The sequence below is a fragment of the Desmodus rotundus genome, chromosome 3 (assembly GCF_022682495.2).
Source record: "Desmodus rotundus isolate HL8 chromosome 3, HLdesRot8A.1, whole genome shotgun sequence".
Classification (NCBI taxonomy): Eukaryota; Metazoa; Chordata; class Mammalia; order Chiroptera; family Phyllostomidae; genus Desmodus; species Desmodus rotundus.
In genome coordinates this window covers 114,883,030-114,910,822 of record NC_071389.1, presented here as the reverse complement: position 1 = coordinate 114,910,822, position 27,793 = coordinate 114,883,030, and the positions used below count along the sequence as shown (strand labels likewise).

Below are 27,793 nucleotides of genomic sequence, written 5' to 3'. Positions count from 1 at the left end.
TCAATGGACCCCCAGCCCCGCGTGTGTCTTCTTTGCAGGCCCAGTAACCATGGCCCATTGTAAGGCTGAGCAGGATGACTGGCTGATTGTCTACCTGAAGTATTTGCTGTTTGTGTTCAACTTCTTCTTCTGGGTAAGTGAATTCTGCACACCCATGCCCTTCCCCAGCACCAAATGGGTCAAGCTGCCTTTGTTTCTTGTCTATCACCACTCTGGGGCTGATTTATTCTGAATCAAAGACCACCCATGGGCAAATTCTGCCTACTTTAAAGCAAACATGTACATTTGCTGCTGAAGGGGGAAAAGAATGTGGCCTGCAGGTTGGCAGGGGTCAGGAAAGGATGCACAAACACAAGAACGAGCTTCGTGGTCCTGCTGGCTGGACAAAGGGTCCAGCTTTCTTTCCTGTTAACTTGTTGCATCTGTGCCTTGTGGGAAATGTGACTGCCTGAAGTAATCGCCTGTTTCCCACCAAAGCCTATTTGCCTTTCATGGCTCACAGTCTCAGGCCTGGGCAGAGAGACAAAAGTCCTGGGTGTTGGGGCTGCCTCTGTGTGAGAGGGGAGTGGTCTCTACAGAGACTCCCCTCAGGAAACCTGCCAGGTGAGGCCTTCCAGGGTGGAGTCTGGCCATGTAAGGCAATTATCAGGATAACTGGAAGCAGAGTATCATTAGTTCCCAGAATAGCCAGACACGGGAATACGTGTACTTTGTGTTATCCTCACTGAATTTGGAGAGGCAGGGTACCCAGAATGCAGGCTTTGCAGTCAGCCAGACCTAGGCTCTACTGTCACTACCAGTGTGGCCTAGGGCACGCCACTGAGGATGGCTGTCTCCTTCCCCAGCTGCAAAACGGGGATCATTTCTACACTCTTGGGGTTTGTTAAAACCAACACAAGGGTCCCAAAATGGAGTTACTTATGCCAAGCCCCACATGTCCAAACTGAGACTTCACTTAATTACAGTTTTGGCTCCCCCAGAAATGGAATCTTACACAGGCAGTCAGGGATCCCCTGACCAGCCATGGTGAAGCTACCTGCCTGAGGGACCCCTGCCACCTCCTAAAGGAAAGTGACCTTGCAATGACCACTCTGCTTTTCTGCCTAGTTCTGGCTCCCTCCTGCCTTTAAGAGTCTGTCATTTTGTAGACTCAGAGCTTCTTTGTATCTGGTAGATTGGATGCTGCCTGATTTGAATTAATTTTTGCTCAAGTAAACTCTTAAAAATTTTAATATGCTTCAGTCTATCTTTTAACAATTCATTTAGCAGATACCATGAAATGGTATATATTAAGTGCTTAGCTCTTTCTCTGCACATAGAAGGCATTCGATAACTCAGTTATTTCAGATATATTAGATGTAGAAGGCCTGAAAATACTACCAAATCAACCTGCTCATGAGGCAGAGCTGAGAAGCCTGCTCACCATGAAAAGGGGTACAACCCCTTGAAAGAGTATTGGAAGATCTCAGAAAGGCAACATCAGGGATGGGATTCATCTGCATTTTCAGATTCATTAGGAGTAATGAAATTGATTATGACTTCAAAGGATCATTGGTTTAGTGTCGGGGGACACAGCAACGCAGGTGTTGCGAAGAGTCTTGGAGAGTAGACAGTCATTGGACAATATTAAGAAGTTAAACGTCTTGATGTTTGTTGCAAAGTTCCTGAAACAAACAATAAAGTTTTTTTGATTTGCAACTTTTATCTTCCTAGGCAAGTGTTTCTTGAAACAGTGAAGTTGTGTTGATGGTTTCAATTCTCAGAGATAAATCCAAAAGGGAGTTTAGGATTCTTGCTGAGTGAGGATTATTTTTAAAGAATAAGTATGCTTTTCCTGATCATAAAGTCTTATGTATCCACTACAAATAAGCTCAAATTCTGAAGAGTATAAAGAAGAAAATAAAAATTCCCCATATCTCACTATATTAGGTTCCCAGGGCTGCCAAAACAAAGTACGATAAGCCAGGTGGCTTTAACCAACAGAAATTTATTGTCTCACAACCCTGGGGGCCAGAAGTCCAAAATCAAAGAGCCAGCCGGGCCATGCTTCTAGTTAGACACTGGGCAGAATGCCTCCTTGCCTCCACCTGGCTCTGCGGGGTGGCTGGCAGTCCTTGGCGTTCCTTGGGTTGCAGCTACATCGCTCCTCTAATCTCTGCCTCTGTCCTCACATGCTGTCCTTCCTGCATCTCTGTCTTCATATGGAAGGCATTTTCTTCTTCATTAGGACCACCCTGATGACTTCATTGTAGTTTAAGTATGTCTGCCAAGATCCTATCCCCTAATAAGGTCGTGTTCACAGATAGCAGAGTTAGGACTTGGAACAAATTTGGGGGGGACACAATTCAACCCCTAATACTTACCATCCCGGGAATGACCATTGGTGATGTTCCCTCTAGATTCTGTCTTGACTGGAACAAGAGATGGTGGTAACCTACACTATGGGAGTGGCTGGGGATGGTAATACTTGGAAAGAGTCAAGTGATTTATGAGGTAAAATGACAAGATTGGGTCATTAATTAGATGAGATTAAGAGGGAAGGGGTGTTAGAATATATAGCTCTTGGGTTGATGGTGGAACTCTTCATTGCAACGGAGACCAAATGACAGGTCAGATATAGGCATGGTGAGTTTGACATCTGAGCAGAGATGCTCATTGGGCAGTTAGCTCATGGCGCTGGGTGTCAGGTGGGGATCGGCCCCACCAGACAGGGGTTGCAGCCATGGAAATGGGTGAGCACCCCTTGAGAGACCAAGGACTCTGAGAAGACAGCAGAGGTAAGAGTGAGACATGGAGCAACCCAACTGGGCAGGGTCAGTCTAGGGTGAGTGATGATCCCCATTTGCCCTGGATGGAGGGGCTCCCAGCTGTGGGACTTTTAGTGCTGACACCAGGAGAGTGTCAGGCAAAGCCGGAAAAACACCTAGAGGGGTTGGAGGAGGGACAGTCTGAGCAGTAGGAAGAGAACCAGGAGAAACAGTATTATACAAGCTGGAGAGCAGGGAGAGGCAAAGGACACATTAAGCATTTTAAGGCCTAGAAAGTGGTTATTGGTTTGGCCACACGGTTCATTGGTAGCTGCAGTGAGAGCGCTGTTAGGAGTGTGGTGGGGTGGAGGTCAGGAGGTGCATGCTCAGGGTAGCCAAGGCCCACTGGGCACAGGGAGAAGCAGGGAGGCGCCTGAGGGCAGTTGGGAGGTGCTCAGCCAGAATATCTGTAGAAGGGCCCTGATGTGGCATGTCCTGCTGGGTCAAGGTCCCTGTAGGAGGGAGCAGGCCTAAACAGGACCACACGGAGGGCCCCCTGCAGCCAGAGTGGACTCAGAGTCTGTCTGTTGGGTGTTCACACTACTTTGGGACTGGTGAGAAGAAGGACGGGTGGGTGGCAGCACAGGCAGATGGGCAGCAAGCATGTTTCCAGAGCACCTACCAGCGAGGGGAGCGTCCCCCATACAGATCTCCCTGCTTCGAGTCAAAAATAGCCCTGCCTGGGGCCTGGCTGGGCATGGACCAGCTTCTCAGGGACCCACTCAGCTGAGCCTCATCTTCCTTCTGGGGATGGGTGGTTTCTGAAGGCCCAGACCTGTTGCCAGTCCTAGGCTCCTGGCATCTGACCCCTGGACCTGCTGTGATCTCAGAAGTAGATATGGGCAGACTGTTGGCCGATCTCTCCCACAACACCACATTCTGCAGCACACCAAGTCCCTGGAATTTACCAGAATTCCCCAGGATGGGCCTTGTCCCTGAAGACCCCTCCCTCCCTCCCGGCAATACCCCCCGAGTCCAGCTGCTGGTCCTCCCCCCTGAGCTCCTCTACAACACATAGCAGCGCTAGCATCTACATTGATGGTCGCTGCTCTAGCCACATGCTTCCCACCCCTCCACCTTCTTCACAGAATCATAATGCACCAACCGCTAGGGCCCATAGACGGCACCAGCTGGTAGGCTGTTCACCTCCTCACCCACCAGTAAGGCGCAGGTGCAGTAAGTGAGCCTGGACAGCAGAGGTTGATTCTCCCGGCTTGTGATTGGAGTGAACCCTCCGACTTCCCTTATCCTCCAGAACAGTGTTCCTGTTTCAAATATTACTTTGCCACACTCTGAAAATCCGGCACAGAGGGGATAGGGAGCCCAACTCTTTCTTCACTGCTCACAATGCCCAGCATTTGTGAGGCACTGCTAGATAAAGACCTTCCGCAACTATCTGGTGATCCTCACATCAACTCTCATGGGCGGGGTCACTGTTATGCTCATTCTACAGACAGGGAACAGGCTTACCAGGTCAGCATCTTGCCCCCAGTATTATAATGGTGGTAAGCAAAGCTGGTGCCCACAAACCAAGTATTCTGGTCACTAATGACAATTGAAAAATCCACTTGCAGTGTTCACCAAGCACATACTAAGTTCCAGCATTGTCCTGGGCACTTGGAACACAGCAGTGGATAGAGTCCCCAGCTTTCACAGACTTACTGCTGTAGGCTTTCTCTGTGCTTGTCCTTCCCCTTGCCTCATCCTATCTCATTCTTCTGGCATGCTGACACTGTGAACAACTCTCTCAGAGCCCAATTTCACAGAGTGCAAAGCAATTTGCCAAAAGTCCTGGAGCTGGATCCCAGTTCTCTCGGACCTCTTCAGCCTGTGTGCTTGGCTACCAGGCTCTGTTGCCTCCAGCTCTAAGTCCTGCCCTTTCCTGCAGTGTCTTTGGGAGCATACATGGATTAGTGAGGCAGCAGAGCATTCTGGGAAGACTGGGGCTCCAGCTGGGGCTCAAATTCAGATCCCAGTATTATTTGCCAAGACATTATGTGCTGTGGATTGAATTGTGATCCCTCAGAATTCATATGTTCAAATCTTACCCTGTAATGTGACTGTATTTGGAGATGAGGCCTTAGCAGGTAATTAAGGTTAAATGAGGTCATTAAAGTGGGGTCCTAATCCAGCAGGATTGTGGCCCCACAAGTGGAGGAAGAGAGAGATCTCTCTGTAAGCATGCATGGAGGAGAAGCCTCGGGAGAACACAGTGAGCAGGCGGCCATCTGTCAGCAAGGAAGAGGGTCCTCAACAAAACCGGATCAGCCAGTCTGGGGACTTCCAGCCCCAGAGCCATGAGAATTAGAAGAAAACTTCTGTTGTTTAAGCCACCCAGCTACAGTATTTTATTATGGCAACCTGAGCAGACTATAAAACATTAGGCAAGTCACAAAATCTCACTGAGCCTCAGTTTTTTCATACATTTAATAGGAATGTCAATACCTGTAAGACTCAAAGGTTGATATTGTTTAGAAAAACAATTAGCACAGTTTCTGGCACATACTTGGCGCTCACTATTATGTGCAATTGTTGTGGTTAGACTAAGGGGTGCGCCTCCTCTCCACAGCTTTCTCTGCCCGTCGCACTGGCTTTAAGGCTTTGGGGACTGTGCCCCATGTAAAAACTACATGGAAGCAAAAGAAATGCTCATACGAAGCATTGTTCATGAAACTAAGCTTATCTTTGCTGTGTGCGATGCACTCTGATATTTTCTACTTTGTGCTTTTGTTTTGTTTGGGGTTTTTTGGTTTTGGTTTTGGTTTTTTATTTTTTTAGCATAGGTTACACCCCACCACATTTATTTATTTATTTCACAGCCCTGTCAGGTTGCATTCCAAAGTTTGAAAAGCCCAGAGCAGTCGGATGGCCGGAGCAGCCATGACCTCCACCCGATGTGGCACCACTCAGGCGCAGCGACCATGTTCCAGGCCTGGTAGTCTTGATGAGACTCTGAACCAAGTCCACACCAGCTGCCACTGTGGCATAATCTGAGGGTTATCAATCATTTTATACTCCAAATTGGTTCTCACAGCCACTCTGTAATTATCTTCACTCCCATTTTGTAGATAACAGAACTGAGGCCCAGATGATTGGCAAAGTTCTGTGTCAGTTCTGGATTTTTGCCTCAGAGTCTGGTGCTCTTCCCATCTCCGTTGACCACTGACTCATTGTCACAAACTCAGGTCCACGGCTCGGATGCTCACTTGGAATCCAAAAATGCCCCCGCGGTTCAGGGTTGACGGGGCATCCACGGTTGGGAGGGGTGTTCGCACATACAGAGTATGAAGAATATAAGCAAGACTTAGGCAGTGCCGCAATAGACGCCCACATCCTGTGCCTAAGCTCCACCCTACTGCTGGACCCCTAACCCCAGCATCCAGCCCATGCCTGAGCCCCACCCTTCATCATCACCCTATCTCTGATTCCCACTGCACCCCACCTTGCATTGAAATTAATCCTGCGTTGATGACAACCATTTCACAGAGCAGGGGAGGCTGCCCTGGGTATAACTCTGGGCCAGAAACCAAGAATGCCAACACTCTCACGCCTCCTTCGTGACCCTAGACAGTGTCCTATGGGACTTTCTTCCCCCTCCCATTTCCCACATGGCTCCATGCCCATCACCCCTGCAACTTTGTTGTCTAATTTATTATTTTAATTATCTGCTTGGCTGTGTTAATAATCAAAACTTTTCCAACCTCCCAGGAGCTGTGCCAGGCTGTGGGAGAACTAGGGAAGCAGTGGCTACTCTGCTCCCCAAGCCCTGTCCTGCCTGGGGCATTGGCCGAGGCTTGGTGCTTCCTCTGGGAGCCAGCGGGGGCTGGGCCTCCAGGAAACCTGTGGGGCCCCTTAAAGGGGACACGGGTCAAGACAGGAGGCAGAGGTGCTGGGCGGCTCATGCCTGACCAGGGGAGTGAAGGGGCAGGAGTGCATCCATACATCCTTCCAGGACCCTCAGGGGCCACAGGTAGGAAAGAGCTTCTGCTCACTTCCTCCCAAGGGTACAGAGCCCTGTGCTTGGTCCATCACCCTCCCATGGGACATGGCCTCTGCCTGTTCCCCCGCAGGCATGTCATCTGAGAAGGAATGGGCAAGGGCCCTGGGCTGGTGTTTCTGCTGTGCCCCTTCATAAGGTACTGAAGTCACAAGACCCCTCTGTGCTGGCAGGATATGCTGGGGGGCAGGCTCATACTTGAGGGGGACACATTTGGTCTGCACAGAGACACTACAGATGAGATCCTTCAAGGATGAAGCTCTGAGCTGCCCCTGCTGAACTCAGGGACTCCAGCCTGGCTGTGGCCCAGACTCCAAGTGGCTTGCTCATGGGTGAAGGAGCTTTGTGTGGGCCAGCAGCTCAAGTGGTATGACAGGCACTAAACTGGACATTAGGGTTCTGGATTCTAGTCCCCATTCTTCTTCTCGTTAGTAAAGGCACCTTGAAACGGTCTCTTCTCTCTGGGCCTTAGGTTCTCCATCCAGAATATAAAAGGCGTTAGATGTGATTCTTTTCTTCTGTTCCTCCCTCCCTCCTTCCTTCCTGCCCTCCCCCCTCCTTCCGTAGGGAGTTACCGAGTGCCTACTGTGACTAGCATTCGTTGGGAATGCTGAGATGAATGAGATATAACCAAGAGGCTAAAAGGGGACACAGGCAAAGTAACAAATACAGCAAATATTCTATGACAAGTGTAACCATAGAAACCTGTGCAAGGCAGGGAGCTTGTAGGGAGGACAGGATGATTTGCTGGAAGTGGGGGCAGTGACAGGACAAGGCAGGTTCCCTCCACTTCTGAGCGGGTTTGAAAGCGAAACAGGTGATCTTTAGCTACCTCCCAACTCAGGCAGTCCCAAGAGCTCTGCTCTTATTGCAAAGGTAGGTGGGTATGGGGAGAAAGGGGGAAGAAGAGCTCTGATTTATTTTATCAAGGACTTTTTAAAGCCAGAGAGCCGAGAAAATAATGGCTCGCGATGGAAAGTGGCCTTTAGTATAACAAGCTTATCCTTGAAGGTTCCCCACAAACAGAGCTGGCGCCAAGGCCACAGGAATGTGGGGCGAGCTGGGAGAAAGGCTCGTCAGGTGCCAGCAGGTGTTGCTCATTAATTAGGTGGTGCACAGTCCCTGACACAAGCTCACCTGTGCCCCCGAGAACGGAGTTGGGGGTGGTTGGAGTGTGGTCTTGCACCCCCAGCCCAGCCCTGTGAGCAGAGGGCTCAGCATACACCAGGGGGCTGCAGCCCTGGGTTCAGCTGACTCTGGATTTGGGAATAGGGAGCCATTCTTCAGAAGTGACTCAGCCAGCCCCAGGGGGATGAACCTTGCTCAGACCCTGTCTCCAGGCCTCTCCCTGACAATGGGAATTCCCCTGTGGTTAGTCAGGGTCTCCCCACCCATCGCCTGCAAGCTGCATGGGGCAGGGATGGTGTTGGCCTTGGGCACTGGCACTGGGGCTGGTGAGAGCAGGCGTACAGGGGATGCCAGTTGAAGGAGAAAGAGATTAGTGAAGCATTAGGCTGGTGTTAGGGACCCATGCGAACTGCCTAGGCCATTCCAAGGACTTCCTGGTGACCTGCAGAAAAGTCTGTTCCCTTCTGAGACTCAGACTCCCCCTGAAATTAAAAACTGCCAGAAACTAAGGAAAAGAATTGATAATGTTGCCGCAGAACTCAGCCTACAGAGGTGGTGAGGGCAGCACCAGCGTCACTTCCCCAGCCCTCTGCACAAGTGCCAGCCACCGTCCACCCCCACTGTGGTGGCTCCTGCGTGCCAGGCCCTGTGCAGGGCTGGGGATTCTGAGGGGAGCAAGGAATGGTTCCTGCTCATACTGAGAGTTACACCAAAGGCCGAGGAACTCCCCGGCCCAGGAGAGCCAGAGACCGAAGAGAAAGGGCAAAAAAGTGGGGACTCAAGAGGAGATGAGAGATCTGAGGCCCAGAGAAGCTGTGAAACTTGTCCAAATTCATGCGGCCCGTCAGGGAGTCGGGCCTCGGACATGAGCAGCTGGCCTCCTCACCACTCTGCTGTATTACCATAGTTACTGGGCATCTGCCATGTTTTCAGGAAAAGCAAGTACTTAGTTCATAGTAACAAAAGCCCACATGTGGAGGGAGGGAAGCAGCAGAAAATGGATGTGCAGGCCAAGCCTGGCTATTGAAGGGCCCAAGGCCATCGGGCTTTGGCCTTAGTGCTCTGGGTGCTGCAGGGGTCAAGGCGACTTCACCAGGAATGCCTGGTGGTTCAGCACTTGGAACAAAATGAGCTGGTCCCTGGGCAGAGTAGAGGCCGGAGGCAGGTACAGGGAGTGGGGGTGGGGGGCCAAAGAGGCTCGATGGAGCTGGGTGGGGTCAACACTTGATGGACCCTGCATAGAGAGGGCGGGGATTCTGGTCTGGGTAGGCAGGGCTGCTGTTAGTGAGAAGCCCAGGGAGGAGCATAGATGACAAGCATGGTTCTAAATGGGTGAACACACATCCTGCCCAGAAACCTTTCCAGCCCTGTGTGGTGCTTGGCACCTACAAGGCGCCCAGCAGACACTTCCATGGTGAGCCACCCTGCCACGCTGGGCTCCCATGTGCACTGAAGGTGGAGCACTCTCCTTCCCACGCCATCTTCCCTTCCCCGGCCCCCATGGTACCGGCAGCTGCTCTGCCCCACAGGCCCTTCCCCCCAGATCCCAGCCCAGGAGCCCTCTGTACCCTAATAAAGGAAAAGCCTGTGGTAGCTGTACACTCTCTGCCTGCTTTTTTTCTGGTCTGCTGCCTGACGCCTATCAGGACCCAGGCATGTGTGACTACTCAGGCTAATCCTTCTTCTCACAATGGCATGAGCAACTTTTTGGCAATGTTTCTTTTCTATAAATGGGCGGTTTCTAAATTTACATGGCCTGGATGATCTGCCCTACCCCCCTGGCCTGCCTGTGTCCTCGTTGGTGAGAGGGCCAGCTTCACACCTCTGCAGGCTTTTCTGACTAATTGGCTATGGACTCTGGTTTTGAAAACGTAGTTAATATTTCACAGAAAACCAACCCAGTTTCTGTAAGGAGCCAACTCCCATTGAACCAACTCTATGCAAGCAGCTATTGAAATTGCTCCCCGGGGTCAGCTCTCTCCCACCCCACTCAGTCCTTCTCTCAGTTCCCCTTGCACTGACTGCCCTTTCTGCTGACCAAGGCTGTCTCCCCTCAGCTTAAGTGAAAGCCACGAGCCACTGGTCCAGAAGGCTCTTGCCGCAGGTGTCTTGGCAGAAGATTTTCCCCCCACTCGCCACCCCCCAGTAATAGGGACACTTGACCCACGCACCACCATTCACAGGTGAAGAAACTGAGGGTGAGAGAGACAAAGCATCTGGCACGCAGTCACATGGTTACGAGGGGTACAGCCAGGGCCGGCTCCCAGGCCTGCCAACTTCAATACCCTCAAGATACCCTCCAGTGACCTGTTCTAACATTGAGCGGCTTTTACATTTCCTGTCCAGAGGAAAGACTGTTTTCTAAAGAGCTGACCAGGTCCCAGGCAGGAGACCCCCTGGATTTGAACTCCTCTTGCTCCTGATGGCAAGTCCCACTCAGAGTCTCCACCAGATGTGACACCCCAGGGGAGGGGGTCTCTAGTGAGTCACAGTCACCTCCTGATTTCTTCTGTCCCTCCAGATGCCTCCCAGGCCCTCCCCAGCCACTGGGGACCCTGCTGTCACCTCGGCTGACCTGCAGGCTCTGCCTGTTTGCAAGATTCCAGCCCTTTCTGAGACTGGCAAATGCCGTGGGAGACAGCAGCCCTCCTGGTGGGGTCAGCACTGCTCCTCCCCCGGGGCTACATTTCTCAGGGACCCCCACTCTTCCTGGAGAGCCACCTATTTTTTTTCCCTTCTTGCATAATCTGATTTCCATCCCTTTGGACTGAAAATTCTGCTCCTCATTATCTCTCACCTTCTACCCCAAAGCTCCTAGCAAAGCACAGAAGGAACAGGATGGAGTTCAAGTCCTAACTAATGTTCAAAGCACTCCCAGCAGCTGCTCCCCAGAGAAGGGGCCCAAAGCTTCCAGGAAGCAGCGTGGCCGTGAGGTTTGGCACAGCAACACCCGCTGGGGAGAGGGGTGGGATGCGTCAACCCTCTATTAAATATGACGTCTCCACAGTGGTTCTCAACTGGAACCACCTGGAAACTTACTAAAACATTCATGTCCCATTCCCAGAGACTTCACCTGGCCTGGGGGTGGCCTGAGGGTCTCAGAGAGCCAGTGGCTGTGCGGCCAGGCTGAAGAGCACCAGCGGAGCAGGCCTCAGAGGCTGCGGGCACCAGGGCTCCATCCAAGATCAGGCTCCAGCCCCAAACCCCAGTGCTTTATTTTAAATGGATGGTTGTTGCTGTGGGAAAAGCAGCTTTTTTAATCACATTTTTTTTAATCCACAGTTTTTTAAAATCACATTCCCAGTGGGTTCCATGTCTCCCAACTGAGTAAGTGTCCCCAGTCCTGTCCAAATGTGCCCCTTGAGGTGGTGCCAGAGTTGATGCTGACCTGTGGGGCTGACAAGCCTAATGGATAATGGATAGTGTTTAGATTTCTATAAAGAGCCTACAGCAATTAAAAATTAGATCAGCTCACTATGGTCACGTTGACTGTTTCATGCTGTTCAGAATCTCTTCCTGGCACTGTCATGTGCCTTTGATTAATAAAGAATGAGAAATGAATTATTACTTAATTAATGTACTGGATTTGGTAGGCAAAATCTTGAAAACATAAGATCCATGGGAAAAAGTAATCAAAGGAGTCCTTGGTCAAATACAAGCCCCTTACTGCAGAAGTGAAGAAACTTAGGCCCAGAGGGGTTAAGGAACTACCTTTAGGTCACACAGCTAGTTATGCCAAGTTGGGACCCTCACCCAAGTCTTCCAGCCATGCTGTAGGGGGAGACAGAAAAGTGCAGGAGGTTTTGCTGGAAAGTCTCACTTAACACAATTCCAAGGACCCAGACCCAGGAGATTCCTCGCTTGTGGTGGAGGCTCTGTGGCCCGAGGGAGCACGCACTCACAGAGAGTTTACAGAGCTGTCATAGTTACAGACTTCAGCGAAGGTAAGATGCCATCAGTGGTATCCTAAGATACATCGTTGATTTCTGCACCACTGAGAAAAAGTAGTGCTGAGCATAATTGCAGGATGCCATTGCTCACAAGATGCTCATCAGCTTTGGAGGCGTAAACATGTGAGGGACACAACGCTACTGAAACACCACACACCAGCCTCCCCACCCTGTTCAGAGCCACACTGCTGCGGGTCCCTCCCCCTGGTGTTCTCACCTACCGGAGGTGCCAAAGGGGATAAAATGGCAGAAAACAGGTCATGGGAGAAGCAGAAATGAGTCACGGAGCAGGCGCAGCCCCATCCGTGGGATCCAAGGACGAAGTCCTGGATCGGCCCTCAGGAGACCTGGGCTGGAATCTCTGTTCTGGCACTGCCCAGTGCTGGCGTCTCGCATGTGCTCTCAGTCTCTCCGAGCCTCAAGCTCTTCATCTGCAAAACAGAGATAGCATGTGCCCTCCTCCCACCCCCGCCGAATCCTCGTGCCACAGCAGAGCTCGGAAGAGAAATGGTAAGCTGGGTAAGGCGGTGCCTAGTGCATATCCATTGCCAAGAACCACCTTCCATTTTCCCAGCTGATGCCTGTGACTCCTGAGAACAGAGAGCTGTGAGGCACCAGGATGGGTCACTCCGAGAGTTGTCCTGGGCCTGATGGGAACACCGTGCAGGGATGAGCATCCGTGGACTGAGCTCAGCGGGCCACACTGGGGGCCCCTGAGGGAGAGGTTTTCACCCATCTGAGGAAGACAGCTCATCCCTACATGAGGCAGGGAGGCCAGGGGCCAGACAGAAGTCTGCCCTCGCAGGGACAGACGGCAGAAATGGCCCCAGGGGCCTTGCCCACCCAAACCCTTGGCAGGCACTAGTGCTCCCCATCTGGTGCACACACTTCTGCTGAGCTTAACAGCCTCACTGCACAAAGAACCAGGCAAGGGGCACCCCCAGCTGCATGCCCAGGTACCCTTCCTGAGGAGACACCCCGACCGCTGATCAGCGCTGTCTTGTCCCAGCTGCCTTCTCGGGGCTGAAAGGGAAGCAGACAACTAGCAAAGAAATCTCTGCTGCTCAGTCTTCCTGCAGTCCCAGAGTGACTCCAGCTGTGGAGTCCCTGTCCTTTCACCCATGGAGGCTGCACCCTGAGTTCGAGTCCCAGCCCGCCTCTAATTGCCCCTAACTGGAGGCAGGCCCTCGGGCAATTTCCTCTCTGCACCTCCACTTCTTCGTCTGGAGAGCACAGACGGAGAGCCCTGTTGTGCTTCCCCCGTGAGTGGATGTAGGGCTGAACCCGGGTGTGTGAATGTGCCCGCCTGAGAATGTGGACAGGAGCAAAGGGGCCCTGTGGGGAGGAAGGGCACAGGGTAGGGGCCAGGAATCGGAGGGCAAAGGAGCTCAGACACAAAGGTCTCCCACACTCGCAGTCGCCTCCCCTACCTCACGGGGACAGGGACTCCCAGGCACTGTGGTGAGAAGCACAGAGTTGGGAGTCACCCCTGGCTTCAAAATCTGCCCCTGCGGCTCAGGTATATGACCATGGGCCAGTCACAGCTTCTCAGAGCCTCCATTTCCCCACCTATAAGTCGGGGACCCGCCCCATCCTCACAGGCCCTTTGAAGGACTGAATGAGATGAGGTATAAAATGTGCCTGGGCTGTAGTGGGCACTCAGTAAATGGCAGCGGTGGCACCCCAGCAGCCACCTGCTCTGATTTGGGGCTTCCCGCAGGTGGGGGGCGCTGCTGTCCTGGCTGTGGGCATCTGGACCCTGGTGGAGAAGAGCGGCTACCTTAGCGTCCTGGCCTCCAGCACCTTCGCCGCCTCCGCCTACATCCTCATCTTCGCAGGCGCCCTCGTCATGGTGACCGGCTTCCTGGGCTTTGGTGCCATCATCCGGGAGGACAGGAGCTGTCTCTCTACAGTGAGTGCCTCCTGCCCCACTCCACTGGGCCTATGGCTGGAAGGAGGGAAACCAGCTGGGGCCTCAGGGAGCAAAGCCTGAGCCCCTCCACGTACAGCCTGTGCTTCCCATCAGCTCCTGCACTGAGAACCCCACCAGGGACAGTGGCCCCAGCCTGGACTCTGAGTCCTGGGGAGGCTGGAGCGGGAGCTGCCCCTCGGGTTGGCTATTTGCCTTTGTCTCCAGGTTCTTAGGAGCTAAGCTGGGAGGGCGGTCTCAGTCCTGGTGCAGCTGTGGTACCTCTTCCCCACCCTCCTCTCCTCCACTCTCTTTCTCCTCTTCTTCCTCCTCTTCTTCTCTTCCTCCTCTCCTTCCGGATTTCATCATGGTGATTCTCAAAGCTATGCAAAAATGAAAAGAACGTCATAGTGAAACCCGGCGTCCCATCACTCAGAATCAGCAGCCTGCGTCCCAGAGCCTGTTGTTTCGTCTGTGCCTGGTGCCCCTGCCACCCTGACACCCCAGGCAACTCATCCCCTGTGAATATTCCAGGGTGTACCTAGGAAGCTTAGGGGTCCTTTTTTAGAATACATAATGAAAGTACTATCATCGCACCTAAAAACATTTAACAGTCATTCCTTAATATCATGAAATAACCAGGCAGTTTCAAATTTCCCCAATTGACCCATAAACTGTTTTTTTGAAGGTTGTTTCCATCAGAATCTAAATTAGGACAATGCGTTACAATTGGTCATTTTGTCTCCTGGGTCTCTTAGTCTCTAAACACCCCCATCAATCTCTCTCTTTTTCTTCTCCTGTGATTTATTATTGAAGGAACCAGGTCACATGTGGTGTACTTTCTCCCAGTCTGGCTTTTCTGATGACATCCCCTTGGGGTTATTTCATGTATTCTCCTGGTACTTGAGTCTAGAAGTCTGATAAGACTTGGGTTGGATTGTTTGGGCAAGAGGATTTCATGGGCAGTGGTGTGGGTAGCACAGGCTCCTTGACGGACCTCTTCCCGGGAAGCTGGCAGCTGGAGAGGAGGCCTGGGTGGACTGCGGGGTACAAGCCAGAGTCCAGTTCAGGACTGCCAGACCAATCCCCAATTCCCGTGTGCCTGCTGCCGGAGCAGGCTCCTCCACTCTTAATGTCTTCCTGAGGGCCAAGACCAATGTGGGCAGGGGAGGCTGCAAAACATCAGCAGGAAGGGCAAGGCCAGAACCAATCCAAGTCTCCACAAGAAATCAGGTTGAGCCTGGAAGGAGTCTGGTGGCCGGAAGAGGCCCTGATGCACCCCCTACCCTGCTTACCTGGGTCCACAGCCTCCTGCAAGAGCCCTGCCCTGTGGCAGTCTCAAAGTTCGGAAGGAAGGCCTGAGGGTCTGTAACTGACAGGCTCTGCTCTCTGAGCCACTGATCACAGGCCTCCCCTTCTTCACTCCCTTCTTACATGACCTATTTGCAAGACCTGTCCCATGGTCTAGGCTGAGCCATTAAGAAAATAGGTGTCTCCAGGCACAGCCTGACAGGCCGAGGTGTGAGGCCTGTGTGGAGGGACCATGCCCTGTGCCCAGGGCTGTGCAGGGGAGAATGGAGCCTTGAGGAAGGCCAGGACCTCAGGCTCGTGGGCAGACCTGGTGCACACCTCTCACCCCAGCAAACAGCAAACAGAAGGGCCTTCTCATCCCCCTGGGCCCAGAGGCAGGGCTAGGGGCACAGAGGCTGCTGGATTCGTTCTTCACTCACTGCTTGCGTTCACCTTCACCTCACAGAGAACTAAGGAATTCTCTGGTCCAACATCACTGGCAAAACACATCTTAGAGGCACCAGATCAAGGTCAGGGAAAAGTGCACACACACACACGTGCACACAGACACCAGCCCGGGAGCGTGGGCTCAGGGCTGACAAACAGCAAGCCTCAGAGCCTGAGTCTTCTTCCTGTGCTTTTCCCTGCCCCGCCTCTGAAAGACCCAAAGACAGATCTGGCCAAGGACAGAGCACAGGGGAAGCAGCGGGTCCTGAGTAATCCGCATCCTGGCCCATCAGCCCCTGAGTTATCGAGCACTTCAGTGTTTAAACCAATAAGGTGGCTGTAAGACCTTTCTTGGGCTAACACAGCAGGACTTTTAAAACCCAGCTCCCACTTAGAGGCAAACAGTGCGGTTAAGGCAGCTTAAAAGTGCTCTGTGCTTCCTGGTGGTGCCTTTCAGGCCTCATTGCATCTTTTTCAATGTGTGTCTTAACTTCCTTTTGAAATCTTTAATTAGCTAAAGGCTGGAGGAAACTCCAGAGGAGAAATGCAGAGATTCCAGCTCTAGAAGCTCTTTTCAAAGTGGTCCCCAGGAGGATAGGGAAGGTGGAAGACCAGGCGTCTGTATCTGGTGTGTCCAACTTGGGCCACAGGGAGGGAGAGGCCTGGCATCCAAGGTTCCCAAGAACCACCCACAGGGGGCTGTCCAGCTCCCACAGGTGCATGTCTGTCATGCCGGGGCCCTTCCCCCAGCACATCTGCAGGCCCTCAAAGTCACTTACCCAGAAGGAAATGTTCATCAGGGACAGGAATAGCACATCCTGGTTGGTGCTTAAATGGTGATCACTCGGTGTCAGAAACCTGCAAAGGGGAGTGAGAATGGGGCTTAAATTATTCACACCAGCTCTTCTTTTTTAGCGAAGGCTGAATGAGAAAGCCAGAGAGTTCAGGCCATCTGAGCCCAAGGCCGATGACCAGGACAGATGCCACCCTGACCAAAGGAAAGGGGTATATTTAGAGTTTTGAATATGGGCTCTGACAACTTTTATGATGGATGATCCAGGCTAAACTGGGTCTTTGTCAGGAGTTCTTTTATATTTATGGGGTGGATTAAAAAATAAGAAATCTTAGAAGGAATATCTGAAAATGAGGGGACCCCAAATTGCAACACTTCTATCAAATACATCCAGCCTTGGTTACCCAGGCAATCAGGTCTAGAACCTAGGACTAGGGCTCAGAAGCAGGTAGTCGGGTAGCTGGTTCAACATGCTCCATGACCTCAGGGAAGTTGCCCGGCCACGCCTGGCCCCCCTGGTATCCCCATCCTTATGTGGGGTGAGCTGTGAGGATATTGAAGAAGTACTTTACGTCTTAGGAAACAAGTCACCACGTTATATAAAGATCATAAGATGCGGCTGTAATTACATTTACATCACCATCACAACGACCAAGCCCCTTTGAGAAGGAACCTAAGACAATGGAGTTATTTGTAGGGGCCATCGCTCCCACGGTCCCCACTGCTCCTTAGCCATAAAGAGAAAGCGACTCCTGTGGCCACGTGGCCAGGAGCTTGCTCCTAGGCCTCTTCTGCTGCCCCAGGCTGCCCCAGCTCCCCTCCACATGGGAGCCTCCCCCTGGGGAACAGGACTGGCCTTTCCCCTGCCTCAGGCCCAGCTGAGGGCTGAGAAATGAAGCACCGAGATGGGAGCTGGTGGCCAATGACCTGGCTGCCTGCCACCAGGTTCACTCATAAGTGGAGACTGAGCTTCAGGGTGCTGGCAGCATGGCAGAAGTCGGCCTGTTACTGCACCACAGAAAGCATGTGGACCTAGTGGGAGAAAAGTTCAATTACGTACGGGTGGGTATCACCCATGGCGGGGTCCTCAGCAGCTCTCAGAGCAGGGCTGACCCAGGAGAGACAGAGTGCGTGCATTCTGTCTGTCCGTGTCTGTTTGTGGGTCTCTGTCTGTACGTCTGTGCTGCAGGAAGGCAGGGGCGGTGGGTAAGTAGCGTCTGTGTGCATCCCCAACCCAAGAGTTTATTCAGGGACTGCACCCTGCCTTTCCACCATGCAGCTCCCTTTCCTTGGCAGATTCGTGGTTTCACCATGTAACTGGAAAGAGACAAGCTGCAGTCCCTGCCACCAAACAGGGCACAGTGATCCGCACCCTGAAAACTGAGCCTCGTGAGAGAAGGGAACCTCAGAATAGGCGATCAAAACAGTAGATAGTCCTTTAACCCATTATGGGAAAGCTCACAGGCCTCTGCTGGGGTCTTCCCTTCCCAGTGACATTTCACACCTGTTGACCATACAGTGAACCTAACCGCACAAGCACGCGCCACCCCCAAGAACGGCCTGGCAGTGCAGAAAGGGATCGGGATGGAAATTCTCCTCCTGAGGCCCCACGTGGGGACTTGTGCAGGTTGTTGAGAGCGGCCGGTAGTACTGCTTTACTCTCATGGGGCTGATGGCAGAAAAGGGTGTGCGGGGGCAGGTCAGTCACTTGAAGAATCACAGCGTGCCCCACTTTGCTTGGCGCTCCTTACCAGGGAGCCAGAGCTGGCTGCATTCCCTGCAGAGAGCCACGGGCAGAGGAGGTCAGGACCCACCTTCCTTCCCATCTGCTCTGCACCTTCCCTCATCTGGTGGCATCAGCCACAGCCCTCAGAGTCCCACACCTGCGGGCCCAGGACAGCAGTGGTAGCTGGAGAGCTGTCTGGACATGCCCCTCTCCTGCCAGGTCCTGGCCCTGGCCATGGGCAGCCGTGCCTCCGTCTGGAGGTCAGTGTCCTGCCCCATTGGCCATGTGTCAAACTGTTTTAGGGGAGCTTAGAATCCATTGGAAAATGAGTCCCAGGGGACAGAGTGATGGTGGTCAAAGGTCATCTTTATTACTAATGCAGCTGATCAGAATGTGTGGCTTTATTTCTGCAGCAGGAACCATAGCAACTCTTCACCTCACTAAGAACTGCCTCACTAAACTCATTGCATGGTGGACAGCAGAGAATGTGGTGTCCTGAGGACAGGCTGTCCCCGAGGAGGGAAGGAGGCCCTCCCCCCAAACAGATAGGAGGAGGAGTGGGTAAGGGGGACGTGGGGGTGTTCCTCTAGATGTCCCCGCTGGGAAGCAGGGGGCCAGGAGAGAGGACACTCGGTCCTGACACTGCAGACAGATGGAGCAGCAGCATCAAGTCACTCTTCCCCCCAAGCCCCACATTTTATGCAGAAGGCCCAGAGAGGATGAATGATTCGCCCAGGGTCACACAGCATCTTCACAAAGGAAAGCTGAGCCCAGACTGCCAGGCCAGGGTGCCTACTGTGACAGCACCCTTTTCTCTGACCAGCACCATTCTGGGCTCAAGACCCACCTTCCTTAGGCTGCAGGGGATGTGCCTGATCACCACCCACCTGGAGCAGCACATTTTCTATCCACAGCAGTATTTACACCAGTTAATCTCCAGCCCCTCCTCCTCTCCGACTTTTGGCAGCTCATGCACCACGTTGCATCGATGAGGCTGCCTAATCCACCGACCTCCACCAGCACTTCGAACACGTTTCCAGATTCCCCACTCTGCTGGGCACAGACAGGGCAAGAAAGGAGGGAGACACACAAGGGACTAAGACCCGCGGCGTGGCTTAGAGTCCAGAGAGGACGACAAAACGCCTGTATTAAAGAAAAGACTGTGTGGGGGTTGAGTTCTGGTTTGAGTTTGGTCAGAGCTTGGACCTCTCCAGGCCCTAGAGCTTTTCCTAACCTCTACGCAAGGTGGGGACTTCTGCTCAGCCTTCCCTTTCCCCTGTAGCCAGCTCTGTGACCAGTGCCACTCCCACCCAGGGGTCCCTGCCACCATCTTCTGTCTGACCCCGGCCCACGCACATGCCTTCTGTTCCAGGCACGTGCACAGCTGCCTAAGTGTGCACCACATCTCTCCCCAGCCTGTGAGAAGACAGCCCTTCCAGGGTTAGTTGGAGGCAGCAATTGGTCCCTTCCCGCATGCCCAAATCCCCTAGGTGGGGGGCAGCAGCATGCCCCCAGTTCCCTGGGCTCTGTGTCCCCAGGGGAGTCTGGTAGTCATCCCTCGGCCATCTGGCAGGGCCCTGCCATCCAGTCTGGAACCTGCTGTCTCCTCCCATTCTGTCTGGATTCACAGCAGTCCTTGCTAAATATCCAGTGGTGCCTGTCTTTGGCTTGTAGCTCCGAAACCGGGTTCTCCTCCCATGAATTCCCACCGTGTGAACTTTGCAGCCCCAGCCCTTTGGCTGGGACTTTGGACGACCTGGGCTGCATTCTCTGGATGTCTTTTGAATATCCCCGGCCTCCCCACGGCCTCTTCCAACTTCCCCGCTCGGTCAACCAGCTGTCATTACTCTAACCCTGGTCCTCTGCTCCCAGCCCCTTGGGCCAGACTGGACGTTAGCATCTGCCACCAGCCAGAGCACGCCCCAGAGTCCTCCTGTAGAACAGCGGCTGAGGGCCAGCACTCAGCGTAGCTGTGGCTGGGGGCAGGCTGTGAGCCCTGGGCAGGAGCCAGGAAGGGTAGAGGTCACCTTCACCCTTCCAACAGTGATGTCTTGTTGCAGGAATGGCTTGAGGCTCCCAAATCCACATCCTCTCTTTTCTGCACAAACAGGCCAGGCAGCTGCACCTCTGAGACCCGACTGCCTCCTGCCTCCAGCCCCCTGTTAATTGCCAGAAAATCATGCGCCCTGAGGTCATTGCCGTTTAAACAGCTGGCTCCATCTTTTCCTGTTTGGCCTTGGTTGGCCTGAGCTCCCTGGCCCTCCCTCTCCTGCGGCTGTAATCCTCACAGCCAGCCAGGCGGGGAGCCTCTGGCTGGGCTCTTCTCCCCGCAGCTTGACCTCTGCGGCCTGTCCCTGCTCCGCTCTCACTGTTGCCAGGCCACCCTGCAACAGCACCAGTGCCTCCACTCCCGCCCCCACCCACCTGGACACCCTGTCTCCGTCTTCTCTTTGTGTACGTGGTGGAGAGAGAGAGGAAGAAAGCTTTGGCGACGCTCCCTTCTTTATGGCAGAGTCAGTCCAGCAGAGAAATTCCAAAAGTCCTGTCATGTAAACTTCTTAAAACTTACCTCAAGGGCGGAGCCAGCTGGGGCTGAGCTGCCCTGTCCTAGAGCACCAGGGGCTCACCCCACCCCCCTGCCACCGAACCTCACCTGGGGCTTGGCTCGTCCCCTGCAGGGCAAGCCCCTCTGAAGAGCCAGTTTCTAAGTAGTCTCCATACTGTCACAGTGAGCAACATCTCCGCAGACTTCCTGCAGAGCCTTTCATTAAGGAAAGTGTTGGTTCAGTTCAGAGAGTACTGTGCTGTTCCAGCTTCATTTTGGATCTATATATAGTTTTAGAAAATATCCAACTTCTAGTGCAAACTGTTCCATTAAAGAATTAAAGGGAAAAAAATTTGGTGAATGGTACAGGAAGGGGCGGGGGGGGGAGGACTGTTTGGGTCCCATTCTGTGCTTACCAAACTGGTGCCTTCTATGTTTGGGGTCCAGTTTGGCATATTTTGAAATTACGTCATTCTTATTGAGGGCTCTGGGGGCAGAAGCCACAAGAGCTTTCTCTGGAATTCTCATTCTGCTTTCTGTCAGACCAAGACTCAGGTGGTCCCTTCTGGAAGGACTGGGGGCAGGCCAGGACCAAACACCTGAGTGGCCTGGAGGTCAGGAAGGAGTTGGGAGAGCAGGTTAGACTCACACCCACACCCAGGGCCTGTGAAGGCAGAAGAAGATACAGGTCAGAGCAGGAGGGCGAGCGAGGGTCAGAGTGTACATAGTCCTGGGAGCAGTCCAGCGTGAGACCCACAAGTCAGATCGGGGTTCAGAGGATGTCAGTAGGGGGAGGTCAGAGTCAGGAGCTCCTGGATCAGGGAGGGCTTCATGGGCCTTGCCCAAGCCGAGGCTCCATTGCTGGCAGCTGTGGAGCACAGGTGGGTGGGAGCAGGGACCCCAACACAGGCGGCATGGCAACAGCAGAGGCCTGGCTGTGTTCAGGGGGCTGTGCACGCACACGGAGTGTTGCCCGGCATGTGCAGACAGTTATCAGACTCTGAGATAAGGTAGGCTGGATGAGCAAGGCGAAGGGCAGAGGGGGAAGGTGTCAGAGCCCACACTGTGACCCCAGGGCAGAGCAGAGGCATGAAAGGTCAGGGCCCAGCAGGCAGAAGTCCCCACTGAACCTGGCCAGGAGGGGCCACCTAGAGCATGCCTGGCGCCAGCCAGCACTGAAGAATGGAGACTGAGTGGGGCCGTGACAGAGCTCATTTGTCGGGGTTGGGGGTTCCCTGGATTTCCCTTTTGTCTCTCGGCCACCAAGCTGTGGCCCCTCCTAACACCTCTATCCACCCAAACCTGCTAACTCCACCCGTTGAGCTCAGCATAGGGCATCAGCAGGTAAGCACACAGGTTCTGCAGCAGAATCTCCAGGTCCAGTTCCAGACTCAGCCACATCCTTGCCAAGTGAGTTCGGACAAGCTACCCCGGCTCTCCCTGCCCACGTGTGCGTGGGTGCAACGAGGCTGACGCTGCACTCACGTGGCTGTGCGCTGGGTGATGCTGCGCTCCAGCCGAGGTGGGAGCCGACCTAGGAAGTGCTCACGGAGGGGCTGCACCTGGGGAGAGCTGGCACTCGATGGCGTTACTGTCATGGGGGCCACTCAGGTGATAACGCACTGGCTCAGCAGAGGGAGAATTGGTTATTGTCATTACTGTGGGCGGGGGGTGTGTAAAGGGTGCCTTCCCACTGCTTCCACTGCAGGAAAGCAGCATGTCATCTGCTTCTCTGGCTTGGTTTTGAGAAACAAGGCCAGCCAGCTGAGCCTGAATATCGCCTCCTAAGCCACAGGTGGGGAAGGTGGGTTCTGGTGGCCCCTCAAAAGAAAGGGCCCTACTGAGGAGCACGGCCCCTCCCCCCACATGGTGAGCTGGGAAAAGCAGGATGGCCTGGGCCTGGGAAATACTGACTCCTTGAAATATGACACAGGGTATCTGAGAATTTTTACTGACTTTTGTTTAATAATTCAAAATCAATACCAAGCTTAAAGGCAAAAGGTAATTCCAGAACCCTTTTTATGCTCCCTAGTCAATCTGTTATATACCCTTTCTGGCAGCTCACCCCTCACTGCCCATCTCACTGGGGGCAGCAGGAGGGGCCAGACAACATAGTCCCTGGGGAAGCTCCCAGGGCTCCTGGGATGTGCCTGGACTGGTGGCGTTCTCCCTGCCTCTCTGGCTGTTCGTTCTCCTGTCCGGAGGCTGCGGAGGTGCCCTCTGGGGCAGGTACAAGGTAAAACCCTCCATTCGCCTGTGTTGCGTTCAGGCTGCTGAGGAACTGGACAAGCTTCTTTAGATCTGTTCTGTGTCTCCCATAGTGCGTAGGGACACATATGCACATCGAGCCCTGGCGTCAGCCTTAGACCCTGACCATTCCTTGCAGCGCTGCACCCCATAGTGTCAGCAGCACCCTGGCCTCCACGTGCTAGATGCCAGTCTAGCACTCCTCCCAGTTGTGACTACAACAAGAAACAGTCTCCACACATTGCCAAATGTCCCCGGGGGCAAAACCCTGCCAGGTTGAGAACTACTAGTATAAGTTAAAGTAACAATTCTGTGCTTCCCACAGATCAGGGAAAGATCAGGCTCCTGCCCCAAGCTCCAGCCAGTCCCCGCTGCGTCACGGGCGGGCGTGCTGCAGGAGACGTGCACGCGTTCGTCCGACAACCGGCACGTTCGCGGAGCACACAGCTAGACCCCGCCCCTAGAAGCTCACGGCCATTCTGAGGAGACCGAGGGGTACCACTTAAAGCAGAAGCAACCTCTGCAGAGCAGAGGCCAATGTTCTGTCACTCACCCAGCCAAGGCCTACGGGGAACTGTCATGGGAGGAATGGCAGGCAGGCGAAGGACACCGAGGTGGATCCAAGTCTAGTTAAGGAGAGAAGGAGGGAAGCAGAGAGTCCTTGTGTCACGACGTGGAGGTGCTGGGGCTGGCGGTGGGTGGTGGCAACCACTGACTCCGGAGATGGCGCGTGCAGGACACAGCTGAGCTGGATATTGAGGCACAGGGAGACACCGGAAGTCCAGGCAGGGGAACAGCGAGGACAAAGGCTTGGAGGCCGGTAGGCCCGGCCTCTAAGTAGGGCACAGTGTGCAGGAACAGAAGGAATGCTTCGCAGAGCTCACAGCCAGCCTGTACCCTAGGACCCCTGAGACGATTTGGGGGGACTGGGGGAGTCTGGGAAGGCTTGGCGAGGGGAGAGCAGAGCAGCAGAGGTGAGGCATTGGTTAGAGGATTCAGCAAGCTCAGACTGCCTCTCAGGGACTGTCACACAGGAGTGGTGATTCAGGGCTGCCCCAGCCCAGGTGAGTCACACACCTGCAGCCCTCTGCTGCTAAAGCTGCTGCCTGGAGCCAGCACCCATGCCCCTGAGCACCCAGCAGGTCCACTCCCTGGGCCCCCTCTCTTGGTCCCTCCAACACCTCAACCTGGCCCTGGCTTACCCCCACCCCCAACCCAGGGCATCTTTGTAGTTGGAACTCCGGGCAGGAAAGGTGCTCTTCCTGCTCTGGCCTACTCTGTCAGGGTGGAGAGCATGCTTGATGCCCAGGAACCTTTCTGCAGGGCTGGCATATACCAAGTTAGCCTGCCATTAAGTCCCTGGTATGGTTCAGTGGCTCTGCCTTCCCATCAGCTGCCTTCCCAGCCAGGCTTCAATAGCAACTGTGGCTATGGCATCCCAGAGAGCAGCACATCACTGCCACGCCTTCAGAGCTACCTCTAAGTGCCCCTCACACCCAAGAGCAATGAGAGAGAGACAGAGAAGCCTCTCCCTCCCCCCAGGGAAGGAAGGTAGTGAGATTCTGCGCTGTGAGCTGGCAGTGGCCTGCGTCCTCCTGTTCAGTGACAAGTGCCCCATCCTCGCTTTCTCCCACACTGCAGAGGGCACCCAAGAAGCCAGGGGAGCAACTGGCAGCCACTGCACAAAGGTTCCTGTGGCTGGATGAGAGCTGGCCTCAGAGTACGAGTACCTGGACAGGGCAGGGGGAGCGGGGGCCAATTTGGAGCCAGAAGGAAGGCGCAGCGTGTGTGTGAGGAGCAGCAGGTCAAGCACACCCCCGAGGCCCTGGAGCGGGTGTCGGTGAAGCTGTGCTCTGTCCAGTGGGCAGGGCGACTCCCAGGAGAGCAGCAACCTGTCCTGGTGACTGGCCCTGGCTGACAGGCTGGGCTCACCCCATGCTGTTGCCCGTGGGCTCTGGGAGCTGGACGCAGGTGAGATTGCTGTGGAGTGTAACGCACCTTCCGCTGGGTCCTCCTAGGGTGGGTGGGGCAGCATCCAGACATCCACCTGCTCAGTCTACAGGCAGCACCCCCATGCATGGCCCCAGAGGTTGTATCTGGTACAAGGAACCAGGGAAGGCTGAAATTCAGGTTGCCTAGTTCACGGAGCCACAGTTTTCTCATTGGAACACATTTTTCTAATTCACACAAAGGAGCCAGAGGTCATCATCCAAACCCAGCAAGTGGCAGATCCTGGATTCAAAGCCAAGTCAGCTGACATTCCACCACCATCCTTCAGGTTTTCCATCCCTGTATGGGACACAAAGGCTCCCCAAACAGAGAGGACCCATCCGCAGACCTCTTGTCAGCCTCCTGCCTGCAGGGGTAACGTTCAGTACCTTCCGAGGGCCCAGGCACACACAGTCCCTGCACCCAACCCCTCCTCATGGTGGAGAAAGTCCATGGGGCCCAGGGAGTGTGCCCCCTTGGATCCTGCCTCTGCCTTCCCCACTTCTGGCCTCGTCTGGGTGCCCAGGAGTTCGGAATGCCCTGAGCAGACAGCCGAGCCTCCATCCAGAGCCTACACAGGGTGCTCAAGGCTGGTGTGCCCCACACTACACCACTCTGGCCTCCTCCACACCCTCACCACGCGGGGGACTGTGAGGCCTGGGCCTGGGGCAGGGGAGGCGGGGGGCGGTAGACAGAGCTTAGGTGTGCAGACAGAGGCCTTTCCTGGAGCAGCACAGAGCCCCGGGCAGGAAGGGAGAGGGCCAGGAGCTCCTTTTATACTCATGCCTTTGGTGCCACAAATGCTGGGGACAGGCCTGGCACCGCTGAGAGACTGGAAGGTTTCCCTGCTTCCTCAAGGGTGGCCAGCTCCCGTGCTGGGAGCCTATGGGCTCAATACAAGGGCTGCGGGAGAGGGGGGTGATTCATGTAACGTGAAAGGAAGCCTTGCTCTTGGGTCAAAGTTCTTTCTCCATGAAATGTCTTCTGCCCTGTGTTGCTTAAGGTCTGCCCTTGCCAAGCCCCCTGCTGGGCTCTGGGAGTCCATGGGACAAGGTCTCCGGTCCTGCGGGCTGGCATTGCCTCTGAAGGAGGCTGGCATTGCCTCTGAATGGGCCAGGCCGCCCCTGCCCGCCTGCAGTGCAGTCCTCCTTGTGCACTACCCTCGGGCCCGCGTTCTTGCCATACTTGATGAATCCTGGCATTTCTGAGCTCACCCATAGGCTGAGCCTTCCCAGCAGTCCAGTGACCAAGTGACCATGGGCTGCTGCCCCCATGTGGTCAGGCAGCCAGGCACTGCTAGGGGAAGGCAGAGGCGGAGGCGTCACCTACCAGTGCTTGCCCAGAGGAGGCCAATTCTGGGCAACAGTACTGCTGCCCCCCAACCCCCACCCCCCGGCTCCCTGCTTGTAGTGTGCTCTCTCTCTCACCCCATGCCCCCCAGTCACGTGGGCTTGACATGCATTTCTGCCCTGTTGGCTCCTTCAACGACACACCAGGACCCAGCTGTGTCCGTGCCCCCCCCTCCCTGAGACTGTAAAACCAGTGGGAGTGGGGGCAGGATGCCAGCCCACAGAGGCAAGAGCACAGCCAGAAAAACATCCAGCAACGTCAGCAGGGCTGTGAAGCGTGCCCAGCAGCTTAAGCTTGGAGGAGGCCAGGCAGCAATGAGGGAGATTTAGAACCCCCTGCAATACCCTTCCTAGGCTCTCTGCCCGTGCTTTTCCAGAGCCTTGGTCGCAGCTGCCCAGCCGGCCAGCCCCACACTCCAGCCAGATCCTGAACTCAAACCCATGCTGACTGCCTTTTCCAGGTCTCACGCATGCTCTCCCTTCTGCCTGGCATGCACTTCTCTCCTTCTTCACCTGGCAAATGCCCACTCACCCTTAGAGATGCCACTCAGGTGTCACCTCCTCCAGGAAGCCTTCTCTGACTGCCCTCCCCCATCAGGAGCCTCCCATAGTTTCTAGGGCTTGTCCTAGCACTTAAAACACATCATTATAATCACTTATCTGACCTCCTACCACCAATTACTTTGAGAATAATAATTGTCTTACTTATGATACCTAGCATATAGTAGGCCTTTAATAAGTACCAGATGGGTGGATGGATTAACAAACCAGCACACCGAGGGAAGGGGTGAGTGGGGAACTCCATGCCAGGAGCCAGCAGAGGTTGGTATGCCCAGAGCTGCTGGGAGGAGATGAAGATGGGCCAACAGGTAGCTCCACCTGCCTCACTGCTTTAGGAAAACATTTTTCATCAAGGTGCTGAAGTGCCATCTGCCTTCCCAGCCCCAATCCCAGTGGTGACCATCTTTTCTCCTTGCTTCTAGTACTTCTGCCTATTGCTGGTGATCTTCCTGGTTGAACTGGTGGCAGGGGTCCTGGCCCACATGTACTACCAGAGGGTAAGTGGAGGTTCCTCCTTCTGCATCCCCCATCAGCGCGCCAGAAGGCAACGGTGCAGAGAGATAGGGAAGCTGAGGCAGCCGCTCACTGGGCAGTCCTGTCTCCCAGGCCCCAGCATTCCTCGGCACATCTGGCTCCATCTTCCTGTCCCACTTCAGTAATCCTCTGCTCCATCTGTTGCTGCAGATGTCTTCATCGTGGGAGCCAAGGCAGGGGAGCTCCCTGAGGGGGTGGGGTGGGCCCTCGCCCCTTCTCAGGAGACGTGGAGCTTAAGTCAGCTGTCAGACCTGCAAGGGGAAAGGCCTGGGCTAGGGCCACAAGCCAGACTGTCATGACAGCACCAGGCAAGGAGGAAGGGGCCAGTCAGGTCCTCTCCCACTGGATACCCTCTGAGTCAGGGGTTCAAGGTCCCAGCCAGGCTGGTATTTGGCTGGTAGAGGCAGATGGCCATGCTGGTTGTTTCAGCCAGCACTATAGGACCAATGCGTGCCCAGGAAGATGGTTGTAAATATTGAATGTTATCTCATAATCAAAATGAAAATCAACAGATACTTAAA

At 54.3% G+C, this 27,793-nt stretch overlaps 1 protein-coding gene across 1 annotated transcript in view; it reads left to right on the top strand.

Moving 5' to 3' along the window:
• TSPAN11 (tetraspanin 11) overlaps window positions 1–27,793 on the top strand; it is a 64,575-nt gene that overhangs the window by 23,696 nt on the left and 13,086 nt on the right. The window contains exons 2-4 of the mRNA XM_045199810.3: window positions 39–133; window positions 13,603–13,794; window positions 27,161–27,235. Of these exons, the coding sequence (XP_045055745.1) occupies window positions 50–133; window positions 13,603–13,794; window positions 27,161–27,235 (351 nt within the window). The 5' untranslated portion in view covers window positions 39–49. The remainder of the gene's footprint in view (window positions 1–38; window positions 134–13,602; window positions 13,795–27,160; window positions 27,236–27,793) is intronic.